The sequence below is a fragment of the Dendropsophus ebraccatus genome, chromosome 12 (assembly GCF_027789765.1).
Source record: "Dendropsophus ebraccatus isolate aDenEbr1 chromosome 12, aDenEbr1.pat, whole genome shotgun sequence".
Classification (NCBI taxonomy): Eukaryota; Metazoa; Chordata; class Amphibia; order Anura; family Hylidae; genus Dendropsophus; species Dendropsophus ebraccatus.
The window spans coordinates 4,926,365-4,945,400 of record NC_091465.1 but is presented as its reverse complement, the minus strand read 5'-3'; the positions used below and the strand labels follow the sequence as shown (position 1 = coordinate 4,945,400).

At 46.9% G+C, this 19,036-nt stretch overlaps 1 protein-coding gene across 8 annotated transcripts in view; it reads left to right on the top strand.

The window, feature by feature from the left end:
• CHD5 (chromodomain helicase DNA binding protein 5) overlaps nt 1-19,036 on the top strand; it is a 161,500-nt gene that overhangs the window by 25,903 nt on the left and 116,561 nt on the right. For all 8 annotated transcript variants that reach the window (XR_011359376.1, XM_069948884.1, XM_069948883.1 and 5 more), the window contains exon 2: nt 13,166-13,296. Coding sequence is in view for 7 of the 8 variants with exons in the window: in XM_069948884.1 (XP_069804985.1) it covers nt 13,166-13,296 (131 nt within the window). In the remaining variant the exon portion in view is untranslated. The remainder of the gene's footprint in view (nt 1-13,165; nt 13,297-19,036) is intronic.

Below are 19,036 nucleotides of genomic sequence, written 5' to 3'. Positions count from 1 at the left end.
ACACTGTAGCCCCCCAGCTCCTCCTCTCCATGCTCCGCTCTATCTGTATGTGACACTGTAGCCCCCCAGCTCCTCCTCTCCATGCTCCGCTCTATCTGTAGTATGTGACACTGTAGCCCCCCAGCTCCTCCTCTCCATGCTCCGCTCTATCTGTAGTATGTGACACTGTAGCCCCCCAGCTCCTCCTCTCCATGCTCCGCTCTATCTGTAGTATGTGACACTGTAGCCCCCCAGCTCCTCCTCCTCTCCATGCTCCGCTCTATCTGTAGTATGTGACACTGTAGCCCCCCAGCTCCTCCTCTCCATGCTCCGCTCTATCTGTATGTGACACTGTAGCCCCCCAGCTCCTCCTCTCCATGCTCCGCTCTATCTGTATGTGAAACTGTAGCCCCCCAGCTCCTCTTCTCTATGCTCCGCTCTATCTGTAGTATGTGACACTGTAGCCCCCCAGCTCCTCCTCTCCATGCTCCGCTCTATCTGTATGTGACACTGTAGCCCCCCAGCTCCTCCTCTCCATGCTCCGCTCTATCTGTATGTGACACTGTAGACCACCAGCTCCTCTTCTCTATGCTCCGCTCTATCTGTAGTATGTGACACTGTAGCCCCCCAGCTCCTCCTCTCCATGCTCCGCTCTATCTGTAGTATGTGACACTGTAGACCACCAGCTCCTCCTCTCCATGCTCCCCTCTATCTGTATGTGACACTGTAGCCCCCCAGCTCCTCCTCTCCATGCTCCGCTCTATCTGTATGTGACACTGTAGCCCTCCAGCTCCTCCTCTCCATGCTCCGCTCTATCTGTATGTGACACTGTAGCCCCCCAGCTCCTCCTCTCCATGCTCCGCTCTATCTGTATGTGACACTGTAGCCCCTCAGCTCCTCCTCTCCATGCTCCGCTCTATCTGTAGTATGTGACACTGTAGCCCCCCAGCTCCTCCTCTCCATGCTCCGCTCTATCTGTAGTATGTGACACTGTAGTCCCCCAGCTCCTCCTCTCCATGCTCCGCTCTATCTGTAGTATGTGACACTGTAGCCCCCCAGCTCCTCCTCTCCATGCTCCGCTCTATCTGTAGTATGTGACACTGTAGCCCCCCAGCTCCTCCTCTCCATGCTCCGCTCTATCTGTATGTGACACTGTAGCCCCCCAGCTCCTCCTCTCCATGCTCCGCTCTATCTGTATGTGACACTGTAGTCCCCCAGCTCCTCCTCTCCATGCTCCGCTCTATCTGTAGTATGTGACACTGTAGCCCCCCAGCTCCTCCTCTCCATGCTCCGCTCTATCTGTATGTGACACTGTAGCCCCCCAGCTCCTCCTCTCCATGCTCCGCTTTATCTGTAGTAAGTGACACTGTAGCCCCCCAGCTCCTCCTCCTCTCCATGCTCCGCTCTATCTGTATGTGACACTGTAGCCCCCCAGCTCCTCCTCTCCATGCTCCGCTCTATCTGTATGTGACACTGTAGCCCCCCAGCTCCTCCTCTCCATGCTCCGCTCTATCTGTAGTATGTGACACTGTAGCCCCCCAGCTCCTCCTCTCCATGCTCCGCTCTATCTGTAGTATGTGACACTGTAGCCCCCCAGCTCCTCCTCTCCATGCTCCGCTCTATCTGTAGTATGTGACACTGTAGACCCCCAGCTCCTCCTCTCCATGCTCCGCTCTATCTGTAGTATGTGACACTGTAGCCCCCCAGCTCCTCCTCTCCATGCTCCGCTCTATCTGTAGTATGTGACACTGTAGCCCCCCAGCTCCTCCTCTCCATGCTCCGCTCTATCTGTAGTATGTGACACTGTAGCCCCCAGCTCCTCCTCTCCATGCTCTGCCCTATCTGTATGAGACACTGTAGCCCCCCAGCTCCTCCTCTCCATGCTCCGCTCTATCTGTATGTGACACTGTAGCCCCCCAGCTCCTCCTCTCCATGCTCCGCTCTATCTGTATGAGACACTGTAGCCCCCCAGCTCCTCCTCTCCATGCTCCGCTCTATCTGTATGTGACACTGTAGCCCCCCAGCTCCTCCTCTCCATGCTCCGCTCTATCTGTATGCGACACTGTAGCCCCCCAGCTCCTCCTCTCCATGCTCCGCTCTATCTGTATGTGACACTGTAGCCCCCCAGCTCCTCCTCTCCATGCTCCGATCTATCTGTAGTATGTGACACTGTAACGCAGCGGAATCTGTTGGCGCTATACAAATAAGTATTATTATTATCATATGGTGTGGTGGTATTGCTATTGTTGGATGCAGAAATCTCATTCAGAAAACTATTTCATGTATAATGTTGGGGTGTATATACGGTAAAAGGGCACATGAGCGGAGCCCTGGCGCGGTTCTGTAGGTGCAGTGGAGGCTGACACACGTCTGTAGGCGTCACGTCCATGTGCTCGTCTATCTGATTGCCTGTAATGGCGACACTTTTCTAAGCCGCTGAATGACTTTAGTGATGAGAAGCGACGATTATTTCTTTGTGTAGGACGGGCTGAAGTTTTTAAAGTGGCTCAAAAATATCTGGACTTGATTGTAGGAGAGCGGCCATTACACGGAGATGGCGGCCGCTAATATTGAGGCAATTACGCCATTTACTGATCAAACTAATTCCTTAATACTAAGAGGTGAATAAGGGCAGGAGCTGTGGGGGGTTGTAGTCGTGTGATTGGGTAAAGGCTGGTGCTGTGGGGGCTTGTTGTGGTGTGATGGGGGAAAGAACAATGCTGTGGGGGCTTGTAGTGGTGTGATCGGGTAAAGAACAATGCTGTAGGGGCTTGTAGTGGTGTGATCGGATAAAGTCCAGTGCTGTGGAGGGGTTGTAGTCTTGTGATATAGTAAAGGCCGGTGCTGTGGGGGGTTGTAGTCTTGTGATATAGTAAAGGCCGGTGCTGTGGAGGGGTTGTAGTCGTGTGATCGGGTAGAAGCCAATGCTGTGGGGGGTTGTAGTCATGTGATCTGGTAAAGGCCGGTGCTGTGGGGGGTTGTAGTCGTGTGATCGGGTAAAGACCAATGCTGTGGGGGGTTGTAGTCATGTGATCTGGTAAAGGCCGGTGCTGTGGAGGAGTTGTAGTCGTGTGATCGGGTAGAAGCCAATGCTGTGGGGGGTTGTAATCTTGTGATCGGATAAAGACCAGTGCTGTGGGGGGTTGTAGTCGTGTGATCGGGTAGAAGCCAATGCTGTGGGGGGTTGTAATCTTGTGATCTGGTAAAGGCCGGTGCTGTGGGGGGTTGTAGTCTTGTGATTGGGTAAAGGCCGATGCTGTGGGGGGGTTGTAGTCGTGTGATTGGGTAAAGGCCGGAGCTGTGGGGGGTTGTAGTCGTGTGATTGGGTAAAGGCTGGTGCTGTGGAGGGGTTGTAGTCGTGTGATTGGGTAAAGGCCGGAGCTGTGGGGAGTTGTAGTCGTGTGATTGGGTAAAGGCCGGAGCTGTGGGGAGTTGTAGTCGTGTGATTGGGTAAAGGCTGGTGCTGTGGAGGGGTTGTAGTCGTGTGATTGGGTAAAGGCCGGAGCTGTGGGGAGTTGTAGTCGTGTGATTGGGTAAAGGCCGGTGCTGTGGGGGGTTGTAGTCGTGTGATTGGGGAAAGGCTGGTGCTGTGGGGGGTTGTAGTCGTGTGATTGGGTAAAGGCTGGAGCTGTGAGGGGTTGTAGTCGTGTGATTGGGTAAAGGCCGGAGCTGTGGGGGGTTGTAGTCTTGTGATTGGGTAAAGGCCGGTGCTGTGGGGGGTTGTAGTCGTGTGATTGGGTAAAGGCCGGAGCTGTGGGGGGTTGTAGTCGTGTGATTGGGTAAAGGCCGGAGCTGTGGGGGGTTGTAGTCGTGTGATCTGGTAAAGGCCGGTGCTGTGGAGGGGTTGTAGTCGTGTGATTGGGTAAAGGCCGGAGCTGTGGGGGGTTGTAGTCGTGTGATCTGGTAAAGGCCGGTGCTGTGGAGCGGTTGTAGTAAATTGGGTAAAGTCTTAATCGCCTTAATCGTCCTTTTACATTGACAGATCTTTGGCTGTCTGAAGTGCAAATGAAGCTGCAGTGCCTATAGAAGGCAGAAGCAGGCGGGCGGCAGAAACGCTCAAAAGCAATACATTTTGTCAGCGATCAAAAGAGGTGTTCAGCTTTAGGTGATCATTGACACTTATAGTGATCGGCTATCCTATTGAACTGAATACAGTGCTCGGCTATCCTAAAGGGCTTAGTACAGTGCTTGGGTATCCTACAGGACTGAGTACAGTGCTCGGCTATCCTACAGGACTGAGTACAGTGCTTGGGTATCCTACAGGACTGAGTACAGTGCTCGGCTACCCTATGTGACTGATTACAGTGCTCAGCTATCCTACAGGACTGAGTACAGTGCTCGGCTATCCTAAAGGGCTGAGTACAGCACTCAGCTAGGACTGAGTACAGTGCTCGGCTATCCTACAGGACTGAGTACAGTGCTTGGCTACCCTATGTGACTGATTACAGTGCTCAGCTATCCTACAGGACTGAGTACAGCACTCAGCTATCCTACAGGACTGAGTACAGTGCTCGGCTATCCTACAGGACTGAGTACAGCACTCAGCTATCCTACAGGACTGAGTACAGTGCTCGGCTATCCTACAGGACTGAGTACAGTGCTTGGCTATCCTACAGGACTAAGTACAGTGTTCGGCTATCCTACAGGACTGAGTACAGTGCTCGGCTACCCTATGTGACTGATTACAGTGCTCAGCTATCCTACAGGACTGAGTACAGTGCTAAGCTATCCTACGGGACTGAGTACAGTGCTCGGCTATCCTACAGGACTGAGTACAGCACTCGGCTATCCTACAGGACTGAGTACAGTGCTCGGCTATCCTACAGGACTGAGTACAGTGCTCGGCTATCCTACAGGACTGAGTACAGTGCTAAGCTATCCTACAGGACTGAGTACAGTGCTAAGCTATCCTACAGGACTGAGTACAGTGCTCTGCTATCCTAAGGGACTGAGTACAGTGCTCGGCTATCCTACAGGACTGAGTACAGCACTCAGCTATCCTACAGGACTGAGTACAGTGCTCGGCTATCCTACAGGACTGAGTACAGCACTCAGCTATCCTACAGGACTGAGTACAGTGCTCGGCTATCCTACAGGACTGAGTACAGTGCTCGGCTATCCTACAGGACTGAGTACAGTGCTAAGCTATCCTACAGGACTGAGTACAGTGCTCGGCTATCCTACAGGACTGAGTACAGTGCTCGGCTATCCTACAGGACTGAGTACAGTGCTCGGCTATCCTACGGGACTGAGTACAGTGCTCGGCTATCCTACAGGACTGATTACAGTGCTCAGCTATCCTACAGGACTGATTACAGTGCTCAGCTATCCTACAGGACTGAGTACAGTGCTCGGCTATCCTACAGGACTGATTAGGGTGCTCAGCTATCCTACAGGACTGAGTACAGTGCTCGGCTATCCTACAGGACTGAGTACAGTGCTCGGCTATCCTACAGTACTGAGTACAGTGCTCGGCTACCCTATGTGACTGATTACAGTGCTCAGCTATCCTACAGGACTGATTACAGTGCTAAGCTATCCTACAGGACTGAGTACAGTGCTCGGCTATCCTACAGGACTGAGTACAGTGCTAAGCTATCCTACAGGACTGAGTACAGTGCTAAGCTATCCTACAGGACTGAGTACAGTGCTAAGCTATCCTACAGGACTGAGTACAGTGCTCTGCTATCCTAAGGGACTGAGTACAGTGCTCGGCTATCCTACAGGACTGAGTACAGTGCTCGGCTATCCTACAGGACTGAGTGCAGCACTCAGCTATCCTACAGGACTGAGTACAGTGCTCGGCTATCCTACAGGACTGAGTACAGTGCTCGGCTATCCTACAGGACTGAGTACAGTGCTTGGTTATGCTACAGGCCTGAGTACAGTGCTCGGCTACCCTATGTGACTGATTACAGTGCTCAGCTATCCTACAGGACTGAGTACAGTGCTCGGCTATCCTACAGGACTGAGTACAGTGCTCGGCTATCCTACGGGACTGAGTACAGTGCTCGGCTATCCTACGGGACTGAGTACAGTGCTCGGCTATCCTACAGGACTGATTACAGTGCTCGGCTATCCTACAGGACTGAGTACAGTGCTCGGCTATCCTACAGGACTGATTACAGTGCTCAGCTATCCTACAGGACTGAGTACAGTGCTCGGCTATCCTACAGGACTGAGTACAGTGCTCGGCTACCCTATGTGACTGATTACAGTGCTCAGCTATCCTACAGGACTGATTACAGTGCTAAGCTATCCTACAGGACTGAGTACAGTGCTCGGCTATCCTACAGGACTGAGTACAGTGCTAAGCTATCCTACAGGACTGAGTATAGTGCTCGGCTATCCTACAGGCCTGAGTACAGTGCTCGGCTACCCTATGTGACTGATTACAGTGCTCAGCTATCCTACAGGACTGAGTACAGTGCTCGGCTATCCTACAGGACTGAGTACAGTGCTCAGCTATCCTACAGGACTGAGTACAGTGCTCGGCTATCCTACAGGAGTGAATACAGTGCTCGGCTATCCTACAGGACTGAGTACAGTGCTCGGCTATCCTACAGGACTGAGTACAGTGCTCGGCTATCCTACAGGACTGAGTACAGTGCTCGGCTATCCTACAGGACTGAATACAGTGCTCGGCTATCCTACCGGACTGAGTACAGTGCTTGGCTATCCTACGGGACTGAGTACAGTGCTCGGCTATCCTACAGGACTGAGTACAGTGCTCGGCTATCCTACAGGACTGATTTCAGTGCTCGGCTATCCTACAGGACTGAGTACAGTGCTCGGCTATCCTACAGGACTGAGTACAGTGCTCGGCTATCCTACAGGACTGAGTACAGTGCTCGGCTATCCTACAGGACTGAGTACAGTGCTAAGCTATCCTATGGGACTGTAGAGCACTCATGGCTTGGATCTTATTCTGATATTGACAAGCCAAAAAGACAGAAATGGCTGCACATCGCACCCATGGCTGACACGAAAGCTTGTTCAGCTATATTTAAAACCAACATCAGAAGTTAGTATATAATTTGGCCAAACCATATTGCCTCATGTACCACGTGCAGGTCTTCTGATACACATGAGTCCCTAACCAAAAACATCACTGTGCCGGTCAGCGACCACAATCCCCGCAAAACGTGCGCAAGCAGAGAAGGGGGGCCACGGAATGGCCCTGCAACCCCATTGTCACAGGACCAGACCCTAAAGGGCCCCCCCGAACCCCGCAGGCGCCACCGGCGGAAAAAGTGGACGCCAAGCAACACAAGTGTGAACAAGCTCTTACCTCCCTTTATTCCTCTGCAGGTAGAATGGGAGAATACTAGGAGATCCTCCCCTTATGTACACAGGTGCTTCCTGCTAATTTGGATCACATGGGTCTTACAAAGCACGAGTGCTAGCCACAATGGAAAAAGGGACAGAAATGGCTGCACATCTGCACAATGGCTTATTCTGATATTGGTTGGAGGAGCCGAGACCATTGTATTTAGGAGTGCGATGGTGTCAGGAACCTGCTGAGAAGGGTCTAATATTTTATCCACCACATCCAGGTTTCCCTTTGGCCGCTCCCCACAGATCAGGTTATATGCTGTATGTAATGTATGGATTTTTTCTTCCGTCCTGTTTAGCAGCGGCCGTTCACAGGCTTCACAGGCCTTGTTCTCTCTTTCACCTCCTGGCATTCTCACGATCACTTATAGAGGCACAAGGAGGGAACGGCTCCATCATCATCTTCATTGTAGTTGGAGTTTGTCGGCCAAAAGCTTGTCCTCTGCCACACAAACAACTGCCATATGATTAAATATATATACACAGGCTGGCAGTGGGCCAAACATGGAATAATGGATTGTGTGATCATGTGACCAATGATGGAGAGAAGCGAGTGTGTATGCCAGAACAGGGAGGGGTGGACACTGCTCAGCTTAAAGGGGTACTCCCATCCCAGTCACTGATTGGCTGAGCAGGCAGTTGATCAGCCAGATATGTGACGTTGCAGCTGGCGGCTGTCAGCAAGACCTTTGTTTATTATGCTCCCACACCACTCTGCTTCCAGTTATCTTTCAGCAAAACTTTTTATGAAAATATTGTATTGCCCCCAAAAGTTATACAAATTCCCAATATACACTTGTTACAGGAAATATACATAAAGTATTTTTTTCTCTGCGTCAAGGCTTCAATTCCTGGATAACATGGTGATGTCACTTCCTGGATAACATGGTGATGTCACTTCCTGAATAACATGGTGATGTCACTTCCTGGATAAAATGGTGATGTCACTTCCTGGATAACAGGGTGATGTCACTTCCTGGATAACAGGGTGATGTCACTTCCCGGATAACATGGTGATGTCACTTCCCGGATAACATGGTGATGTCACTTCCCGGATAACATGGTGATGTCACTTCCTGGATAACATGGTGATGTCACTTCCTGGATAACATGATGATGTCATTTCCTGGATAAAATGGTGATGTCACCACTCCCAGAGCTGTGCAGGCTGTGGCTGCTGCAGAGGATGATGGCAGGGGGATGCTCAGTGTCCCTCCAGTGCCCTGTGTCCCTCAGTGTCCCCCTGCCATCATCCTCTCCAGCAGCCACAGCCCGCACAGCTCTGGGAGTCGGGTCGATCGCTGACTGGACCACACGGCTGAGGTTAGTATTTTACCTCCAGCAGTCATAGAAATTGATTGCGACTCCTGCAGTCATGCTGTGGGGGTCCCTATTGGACAGTGACAGGAGCTCAGCTATGTGATTGCTGCTGCCTGCCATTAATGGTGAGGACCCAGCTGCCGGGAGCCCTGAGGTCTGGTCTGTAGCACACAGTCCCTGCAAGGACCTATTTATAGAACGTATGAATGTGGCCATGTTCAGACAGTGTAAAACACCGGCTGTTCTGTGACCTGGCCAGGTCACAGAATGGCTGGTGTTACTGAAGATCATCATTTGATCTTTATTTCTGATGAATTGGGATGCAGGCGCATCAGTGTGCACCCGCATCCCAATTCACCATAGCACACAATGGAAAGTGCGGCCAGAACCGCACGCTCCATTGTGTGAACTGACATGTTCTGTGCAGCCGCTATTCAATGAATGACAGTTTTTCGTGCGGCTGGTTAGAATCCATACTGTGTTTATACGCTCCACCCGGGATTCCATTCATGCCCATACAACCTATGTTCTGTATAAATCATGGCCGTTTTTTTCAATTTGCCGCCTGTGATTTATACAAAATATATGTTGTGTGAACAAAGCTTAACACTGTAATATCAGGTCGGTGTTCTGCATCACATTAAGCTCCAGAGTCAGGGAGGACGCTCTGGGTGTAATCTCTGACCTTGACGTCTCCTCATCCTGAGTGATTCTGCAGGCGTCTTGTATACAGCTGTGTACAGCCGCGCACACTCACCGCCATCTGTATTTGTAGTCAGGACCTGTATGGTAACATTGAATTAAAGTATCACATCCATATGAGACGCACTACCAGGCCCAGCTGTATATAAAGGGGGGCTCCATCACTGTGCCGATTGCTGGGGATCCCAAGGGTCCAATCAGACAGGGCAGCCAGTGCTGGGGAACTAAAATACAACAGCCGTATTCACACACTGCAGATTTGGACAGTATTGTGGATCAGTATGCTCCTATGATCAGAGCCCACCAGTTATATTGATGCCCGGGAGTATCAGCTGGAAGCCATTCCGCATGCTTGTGGGACACACTAGGAAAATATTACAGACAGTTCTATACTTTTTAATTTAATGATGCAGTCACACATCCAGGATCTGCTGCAGATTGATGCACCACACATCCAGGATCTGCTGCAGATTGATGCACCACACATCCAGGATCTGCTGAAGATTGATGCACCACACATCCAGGATCTGCTGCAGATTGATGCAATCACACATCCAAGATCAGCTGCAGATTGATGCAATCACACATCCAAGATCAGCTGCAGATTGATGCATCACACATCCAGGATCTGCTGCTGATTGATGCACCACACATCCAGGATCTGCTGCAGATTGATGCACCACACATCCAGGATCTGATGCAGATTGATGCACCACACATCCAGGATCTGCTGCAGATTGATGCAGTCACACATATAGGATCTGCTGCAGATTGATGCACCACACATCCAGGATCTGCTGCAGATTGATGCACCACACATCCAGGATCTGATGCAGATTGATGCACCACACATCCAGGATCTGCTGCAGATTGATGCAGTCACACATATAGGATCTGCTGCAGATTGATGCACCACACATCCAGGATCTGCTGCAGATTGATGCAATCACACATATAGGATCTGCTGCAGATTGATGCACCACACATCCAGGATCTGCTGCAGATTGATGCACCACACATCCAGGATCTGCTGCAGATTGATGCAGTCACACATATAGGATCTGCTGCAGATTGATGCAATCACACATCCAAGATCAGCTGCAGAATGGTGCAGTCACACATATAGGATCTGCTGCAGATTGATGCAATCACACATCCAGGATCTGCTGAAGATTGATGCAATCACACATCCAGGATCTGCTGAAGATTGATGCACCACACATCCAGGATCTGCTGCAGATTGATGCAATCACACATCCAAGATCAGCTGCAGATTGATGCAGTCACACATATAGGATCTGCTGCAGATTGATGCATCACACATCCAGGATCTGCTGCTGATTGATGCAATCACACACAGGATCAGATGCAGATTGATGCAGTCACACATATAGGATCTTCTGCAGATTGATGCAATCACACATCCAGGATCTGCTGCAGATTGATGCACCACACATACAGGATCTGCTGCAGATGAGATGCAACACATCCAGGATCTGCTGCAGATTGATGCATCACACATCCAGGATCTGCTGCAGATTGATGCATCACACATCCAGGATCTGCTGCAGATTGATGCAATCACACATCCAGGATCAGCTGCAGATTGATGCATCACACATCCAGGATCTGCTGCTGATTGATGCAATCACACATCCAGGATCTGCTGCAGATTGATGCAATCACACACAGGATCAGCTGCAGATTGATGCAGTCACATACAGGATCTGCTGCAGATTGATGCAATCACACATCCAGGATCAGCTGCAGATTGATGCAATCACACATCCAGGATCTGCTGCAGATTGATGCAATCACACATCCAGGATCTGCTGCAGATTAATGCAATCACACATCCAGGATCTGCTGCAGATTGATGCAATCACACATCCAGGATCTGCTACAGATTGATGCACCACACATCCAGGATCTGCTGCAGATTGATGCAATCATATACAAGATCTGCTGCAGGTTGATGCAATCACACATCCAGGATCTGCTGCAGATTGATGCAATCATATACAAGATCTGCTGCAGATTGATGCACCACACATCCAGGATCTGCTGCAGATTGATGCAATCTCACATCCAGGATCTGCTGCAGATTGATGCAATCACACATCCAGGATCTGCTGCAGATTGATGCAATCACACACAGGATCTGCTGCAGATTGATGCAATCACACATCCAGGATCTGCTGCAGATTGATGCAATTACACATCCAGGATCTGCTGCAGATTGATGCAATCACACATCCAGGATCTGCTGCAGATTGATGCAATCACACATCTAGGATCTGCTGCAGATTGATGCAATCACACATCCAGGATCTGCTGCAGATTAATGCAATCACACATCCAGGATCTGCTGCAGATTGATGCAATCACACATCCAGGATCTGCTACAGATTGATGCAATCACACATCCAGGATCTGCTGCAGATTGATGCAATCACACATCCAGGATCTGCTGCAGATTGATGCACCACACATCCAGGATCTGCTGCAGATTGATGCAATCATATACAAGATCTGCTGCAGGTTGATGCAATCACACATCCAGGATCTGCTGCAGATTGATGCAATCATATACAAGATCTGCTGCAGATTGATGCACCACACATCCAGGATCTGCTGCAGATTGATGCAATCTCACATCCAGGATCTGCTGCAGATTGATGCAATCACACATCCAGGATCTGCTGCAGATTGATGTAATCACACACAGGATCTGCTGCAGATTGATGCAATCACACATCCAGGATCTGCTGCAGATTGATGCATCACACATCCAGGATCTGCTGCAGATTGATGCAATTACACATACAGGATCTGTGTTTACACAGAGAGATTTATCTGACAGATTTTTAAAGCCAAAGCCAGGAATGGATTTGAAAAGAGGAGAAATTTCAGTCTTTCCTTTATGACCTGTTGTCTGTTTATAGTCTGTTCCTGGCTTTGGCTTCAAAGATCTGTCCGATAAATCTTTCTGTGTAAACGCACCATTATATGTGCAAATCTGCAGTAGATCCTGTATGTGTGACGCATCCTAAAGGCCCTATTACACCAAGCGATTATCGTCTGTATTTGGTGTAATAGCTAGTGTTAAAATGCAACGATCAGCCGACATGTACAATGTCAGTAAAATGTAAATAAAATTACAACAATACCGAGCGTCTGCTGGCCGTCGTTCTGTGTAATAGGATCTCCACTATCTCCTCTCATAGCTCTCTTACCCCCCCACGCTCCTTGCTCGAAAAGAGGGACATCAGTTATATCAATGCCCGGGGGGAATCAGCTGGTAGCCCACCAGTAATATCGATGCCCGGGGGGAATCAGCTGGTAGCCCACCAGTAATATCGATGCCCGGGGGGAATCAGCTGGTAGCCCACCAGTAATATCGATGCCCGGGGGGAATCAGCTGGTAGCCCACCAGTAATATCGATGCCCGGGGGGAATCAGCTGGTAGCCCACCAGTAATATCGATGCCCGGGGGGAATCAGCTGGTAGCCCACCAGTAATATCGATGCCCGGGGGAATCAGCTGGTAGCCCACCAGTAATATCGATGCCCGGGGGGAATCAGCTGGTAGCCCACCAGTAATATCGATGCCCGGGGGAATCAGCTGGTAGCCCACCAGTAATATCGATGCCCGGGGGGAATCAGCTGGTAGCCCACCAGTAATATCGATGCCCGGGGGGGGGGGAACTGGTTCTAATTCTGCTTAATTATACTCCTACAGATAACTTCATCTTCTCCATCAATAATGTTGGTGCCATGTAAATAAAATTGTTATAAAAAATAAAGCTTGATATGTTTTCTGTGTTTAGAGGAAGAAGAGCGGGTTATGGAGGCCATAGATGACTTCTTTCCCGAAGAACAGATTGCCATTAAGAAGAGGAAAAAGTCCAAAAAGTCAAAGGAAAATAAAGTGACCAAAACCAAGAGATGGAAAAAAGAGGTAAGAGGAGGAGTATCTACTATCTATCTCCTATCTATCTATCTATCTATCTATCTATCTCCTATCTATCTATCTATCTATCTATCTATCTATCTCCTATCTATCTCCTATCTATCTATCTATCTATCTATCTATCTATCTATCTATCTATCTATCTCCTATCTATCTATCTATCTATCTACTATCTATCTATCTCCTATCTATCTATCTATCTATCTATCTCCTATCAATCAATCTATCTATCTATCTATCTCCTATCTATCTATCTATCTATCTATCTATCTATCTATCTATCTCCTATCTATCTATCTCCTATCTATCTATCTATCTATCTATCTATCTATCTATCTATTATCTATCTATCTCCTATCTATCTATCTATCTATCTATCTATCTCCTATCTATCTATCTATCTATCTATCTATCTTCTATCTATCTATCTATCTATCTATCTATCTATCTATCTATCTCCTATCTATCTATCTCCTATCTATCTATCTATCTATCTATCTATCTATCTATCTATCTATCTATCTCCTATCTATCTCCTATCTATCTATCTATCTATCTATCTATCTATCTATCTATCTCCTATCTATCTCCTATCTATCTATCTATCTATCTATCTATCTATCTATCTATCTATCTCCTATCTATCTATCTATCTATCTATCTATCTATCTATCTCTCTATCTCCTATCTATCTATCTATCTATCTATCTATCTATCTATCTATCTATCTATCTATCTCCTATCAAATCTCTCCTATCTATCTATCTCCTATCTATCTATCTATCTATCTATCTATCTATCTATCTATCTATCATACGTATTCTTCTCCAATTACACTGGCGTACATTAATTTTGCTGACTACAAGATAACATGTGATCTCTATGTATTGTGGGGTTCTGAATCAAAAAATAACATCCGTTTCCTTCAGTCACGTACAGTTTTTCCGCTGAACGCTGTTTACTAGTGAACTTTTGCAGTTATAACGTAACATTGTATATAATTGTTTGGAAAAGCTGAGTGTGAAAAAAAGATAATAGTGTGCAGAAAGATCTGCAGTAGGTATAACTAAATGGAAGAATACTGAATTAGTAGTTTAAAACAGCTGACGTCTGCATTTTGTGCCTATATATATATTTATGGAACATAGATATCAGGGCAGATGGAACACAAACATGATGGCCGACTACTGCTTGTGTTTACAGCGTGACAACCTTGATCATAACTATTCCAGGGCATCCAAATAAAAAATTGCAGAGGGGAGATCCCCTTATCTCACCCGGCTGGGCCTCAAAGTCGCCCTGACACTGATCCCGGCTCAGAAATCTTTAGATCTGGGCTGCAGCAGCTCAGATTATTACAGCTCTGATCTAATCAATCAGTGCTGTATTATGTGTACTGCACTGATCTGTATGATAGATCAGTGCAGTTGTATTAGAAGTCTCCCCAGGGGGATTTAAATGAATGTATTGAAAAAAAATTCCCATGCCCTAGTAAAAGTTTAAATCAACCCCCCCCCATTTCACATTTTACAAAAATAAATAAATAAACATATTTGGTATCGCCACGTGTGTAATAGTCTGAAGGATTAAATTATCACATTCCTGATCTTGCACGGTAAATGGTGTAATCGTGAAATCCCGCCAAAGTGCAAAATTGCTGATTTTTGGTCACATCAAATGCAGAAATTGTAATAAAAAGTGATCAAAAAGTCACATATATGCAAGCAAAGTACTAATAGAAAAGAACAGATTATGGCGTAAAAGTTGACTCCTTACACAGCCCCATACACCAAATAATAAAAGTGTTATAAGGATGGGAATAGAGGAATTTGAAGAACTTTTAGTTAGTTTTTTTTTAAGTTTAATTTTTTTCTTAAAGCCATCAAATAAAATAAAAGTTATATAAGTTACATATCGCTGTAATCGTACCGACTTGAGGAACAGATATAACATGTCAGTTATACTATAGGGCGAATGGTGTAAACACAAAACCCCACAAAAAAAAAGAATTGCACTTTTTTTCAATTTCGGTGGACAAATAATTTTGTTCTGGTTTCACAGTATATTTTATGGAAAAATTAAGTCTGTCATTGCAAAGTATAATTGGTGTCTCAATTAATCAAACATTTCTCATTTGTGAAAAAATTTGACATATTGCATTTTTTTTTACTTCTAATATGAAATCAGCACCTTTCATTTGGGTAAAATCAGCAAAAATATTAAGGTCAGCAGAATTTTTTTTCCCAAATGTAGACGAGTGTAATAGGCCAAATGCATGGTGAAGGTACAGCTCAGCCGCTTGTTGTATTATTGTCTCTTTCCCTGCATTGTGTTGCATGTTAGAGTTCTCCAGAGTTGTATTGTGCCGCCTGTGATATAAGACCGCCGAGACCTGTCATCTTGCATGGGTGCCTTTCTAAATGAAGGCGGCTATTTATTTCAATGCCTTATACAACAGCAAATGAATGTAAATATGTCGCTGTAGGACGAGAAGCAAAACTATAAGTGCAAGTGATTGTTTATCCTCTTTGTTATTCTCTATAACCGGGCGACAATGGAACAGGAATATAACTACTATAACACTGCTCCTATATACAGGAATATAACTACTATAATACTGCCCCTCTATATACAGGGATATAACTACTATAATACTGCCCCTATGTACAGGGATATAACTACTATAATACTGCTCCTATATACAGGAATATACTACTATAATACTGCTCCTATATACAGGAATATAACTACTATAATACTGCTCCTATATACAGAGATATACTACTATAACACTGCTCCTATATACAGGAATATAACTACTATAATACTGCTCCTATATACAGGGATATAACTACTATAATACTGTTCCTATATACAGGGATATAACTACTATAATACTGCCCCCTATATACAAGAATATACTACTGTAATACTGCTCCCTATATACAGGAATATAACTACTATAATACTGCTCCTATATACAGGGATATACTACTATAATACTGCTCCTATATACAGGAATATACTACTATAATACTGCTCCTATATACAGGAATATAACTACTATAATACTGCTCCTATATACAGGAATATAACTGTGTGAGGTCTCGTCTTGTACTGTCTCTGGGCCTATAATCTGAGCCTTATTCCACCCTAAGCAGACAGTAGTTTCATTCCAGTGATTCTGATTCAGTGATGTCATCGCTCTTGTCTTGGTGCGGTCACAGGTCTCAGCCTCAGGCCGGTCCCTTACTGTACTGTGGAGCTTTTCAGTCCCCTTCTCCTGCTGAACCATTAGATATGATAATTTAGTGTGATATATACAGTCGGCCATTAGTCAGCGTTCCATCCCCCGATCGCCCGGAGTGTCACTCCGTCTCCAAATGGGAAACTGATAAAGTTAAATGGATTCCTAATTGCTATTGTCAACATGAGAAATGTTTCATTTCTGAATTTCTCTTAATTTAAGAAACTAAAGATTGTAATTACTGCGTCCGTCGGAGACTGTCAGCGTGGCGGCGGGTGACGGATCTCTCTGGAAGCTTCTCCGTCTTCTTATCTTTTTCTGCTGATTTTCCGGCAGTTGCAGCATTTAGTAGCGTAATGATGCGTATTAGTAAACAGCGATGAGGGTGTGATGAGTGCCGAGACGAGGGGGTCATCCCATATGTACTAAGAGATCTCTATCATTATGATGTCTGTGCTGTATGGAAAGGGACCGTGCTGCCATTAACGGACTGAGATCTCGTGGGTGTGTGGCCATAGTCTCCTGGTCTTCTTCATAGTCTTCCTCATAGTCTCCTGTTCTCCTTCATAGTCTCCTGTTCTCCTTCATAGTCTCCTGTTCTCCCTCATAGTCTCCTGTTCTCCCTCATAGTCTCCTGTTCTCCCTCATAGTCTCCCTGTCTCCTTCATAGTCTCCTGTTCTCCTTCATAGTCTCCTGTTCTCCCTCATAGTCTCCTGTTCTCCCTCATAGTCTCCCTGTCTCCTTCATAGTCTCCTGTTCTCCTTCATAGTCTCCTGTTCTCCCTCATAGTCTCCCTGTCTCCTTCATAGTCTCCTGTTCTCCCTCATAGTCTCCTGTTCTCCTTCATAGTCTCCTGTTCTCCTTCATAGTCTCCTGTTCTCCCTCATAGTCTCCTGTTCTCCCTCATAGTCTCCTGTTCTCCCTCATAGTCTCCTGTTCTCCCTCATAGTCTCCTGTTCTCCCTCATAGTCTCCCTGTCTCCTTCATAGTCTCCTGTTCTCCTTCATAGTCTCCTGTTCTCCCTCATAGTCTCCTGTTCTCCCTCATAGTCTCCTGTTCTCCCTCATAGTCTCCTGTTCTCCCTCATAGTCTCCTGTTCTCCCTCATAGTCTCCCTGTCTCCTTCATAGTCTCCCTATCTCCTTCATAGTCTCCTGTTCTCCCTCATAGTCTCCTGTTCTCCCTCATAGTCTCCCTGTCTCCTTCATAGTCTCCCTATCTCCTTCATAGTCTCCTGTTCTCCCTCATAGTCTCCCTGTCTCCTTCATAGTCTCCCTATCTCCTTCATAGTCTCCTGTTCTCCCTCATAGTCTCCCTATCTCCTTCATAGTCTCCTGTTCTCCCTCATAGTCTCCTGTTCTCCCTCATAGTCTCCCTGTCTCCTTCATAGTCTCCTGTTCTCCCTCATAGTCTCCCTGTCTCCTTCATAGTCTCCTGTTCTCCCTCATAGCCTTACTGTCTCCTTCATAGTTTTCCCATCTCTTTTATAGTCTTCCGATCTCCTTCATAGTCTCCTTCATAGTCTCCCAACCTTCTTCATAGTCTCCCCTCTCCTTCATAGTCTTTCTCATAGTCTCCCCTCTCCTTCATAGTCTTTCTCATAGTCTCCCCTCTCCTTCATAGTCTTTCTCATAGTCTCCCCTCTCCTTCATAGTCTTCCTCATAGTCTCCCTGTCTTCTTTATTGTCTCCTGATCACCTTCATAGTCTCCCCATCTCTTTCATAATCTTCCGGTCTCCTTCATAGTCTCCCCATCTCCTTCACAGACTCACGGTCTCCTTCATAGTCTCCCCATCTCCTTCATAGTCTCCCCGTCTCCCTCATAGACTCCCGGTCTCCTTCATAGACTCCCAGCTTCTTTTATAGACTGCTGTTCTCCTTCACAGTCTTCTGGTCTCCTTTTTTGTCTTCCGGTCTCCTTCATAGTCTCCCCATCTTCCTTATAGTCTCCTGGTCTCCTCATAGCCTCCCGTCTCCTTCATAGACTCCCTATCTTCCTCATAGTCTCCCAGTCTTTTTCATAGTCTCCCCATCTTCCTTATAGTCTCTGGTCTCCTCATAGCGTCCTGTCTCCTTCATAGATTCCCCATCTCCTTTATAGTCTCCCAATCTTCTTCATAGTCTCCTCATCTCTTTTGTAGTCTCCCAGTCCCCTTCATACACTCCCGGTCTCCTTCACAGACTTCCAGTTTTTTTCATAGACTCCTGTCCTTCTTCACAGTCTTTCCATCTCCTTCATAGTCTCCCGGTCTCCTGCATAGTCTCCCCATCTCCCTCATAGTCTCCCAGTCTTCTTCACAGTCTTCCCATCTCCCTCATAGTCTCCCCATCTCCCTCATAGTCTCCCGGTCTTCTTCATAGACTCCCTATTTCCCTCATAGTCTTTTGGTCTCCATCATAGACTCCCTATCTTCCTCATAGTCTTCCGGTCTCCTTTGCAGTCTCCCAATCTTCATAGTCTACAAGTCTCAGTAACTACAT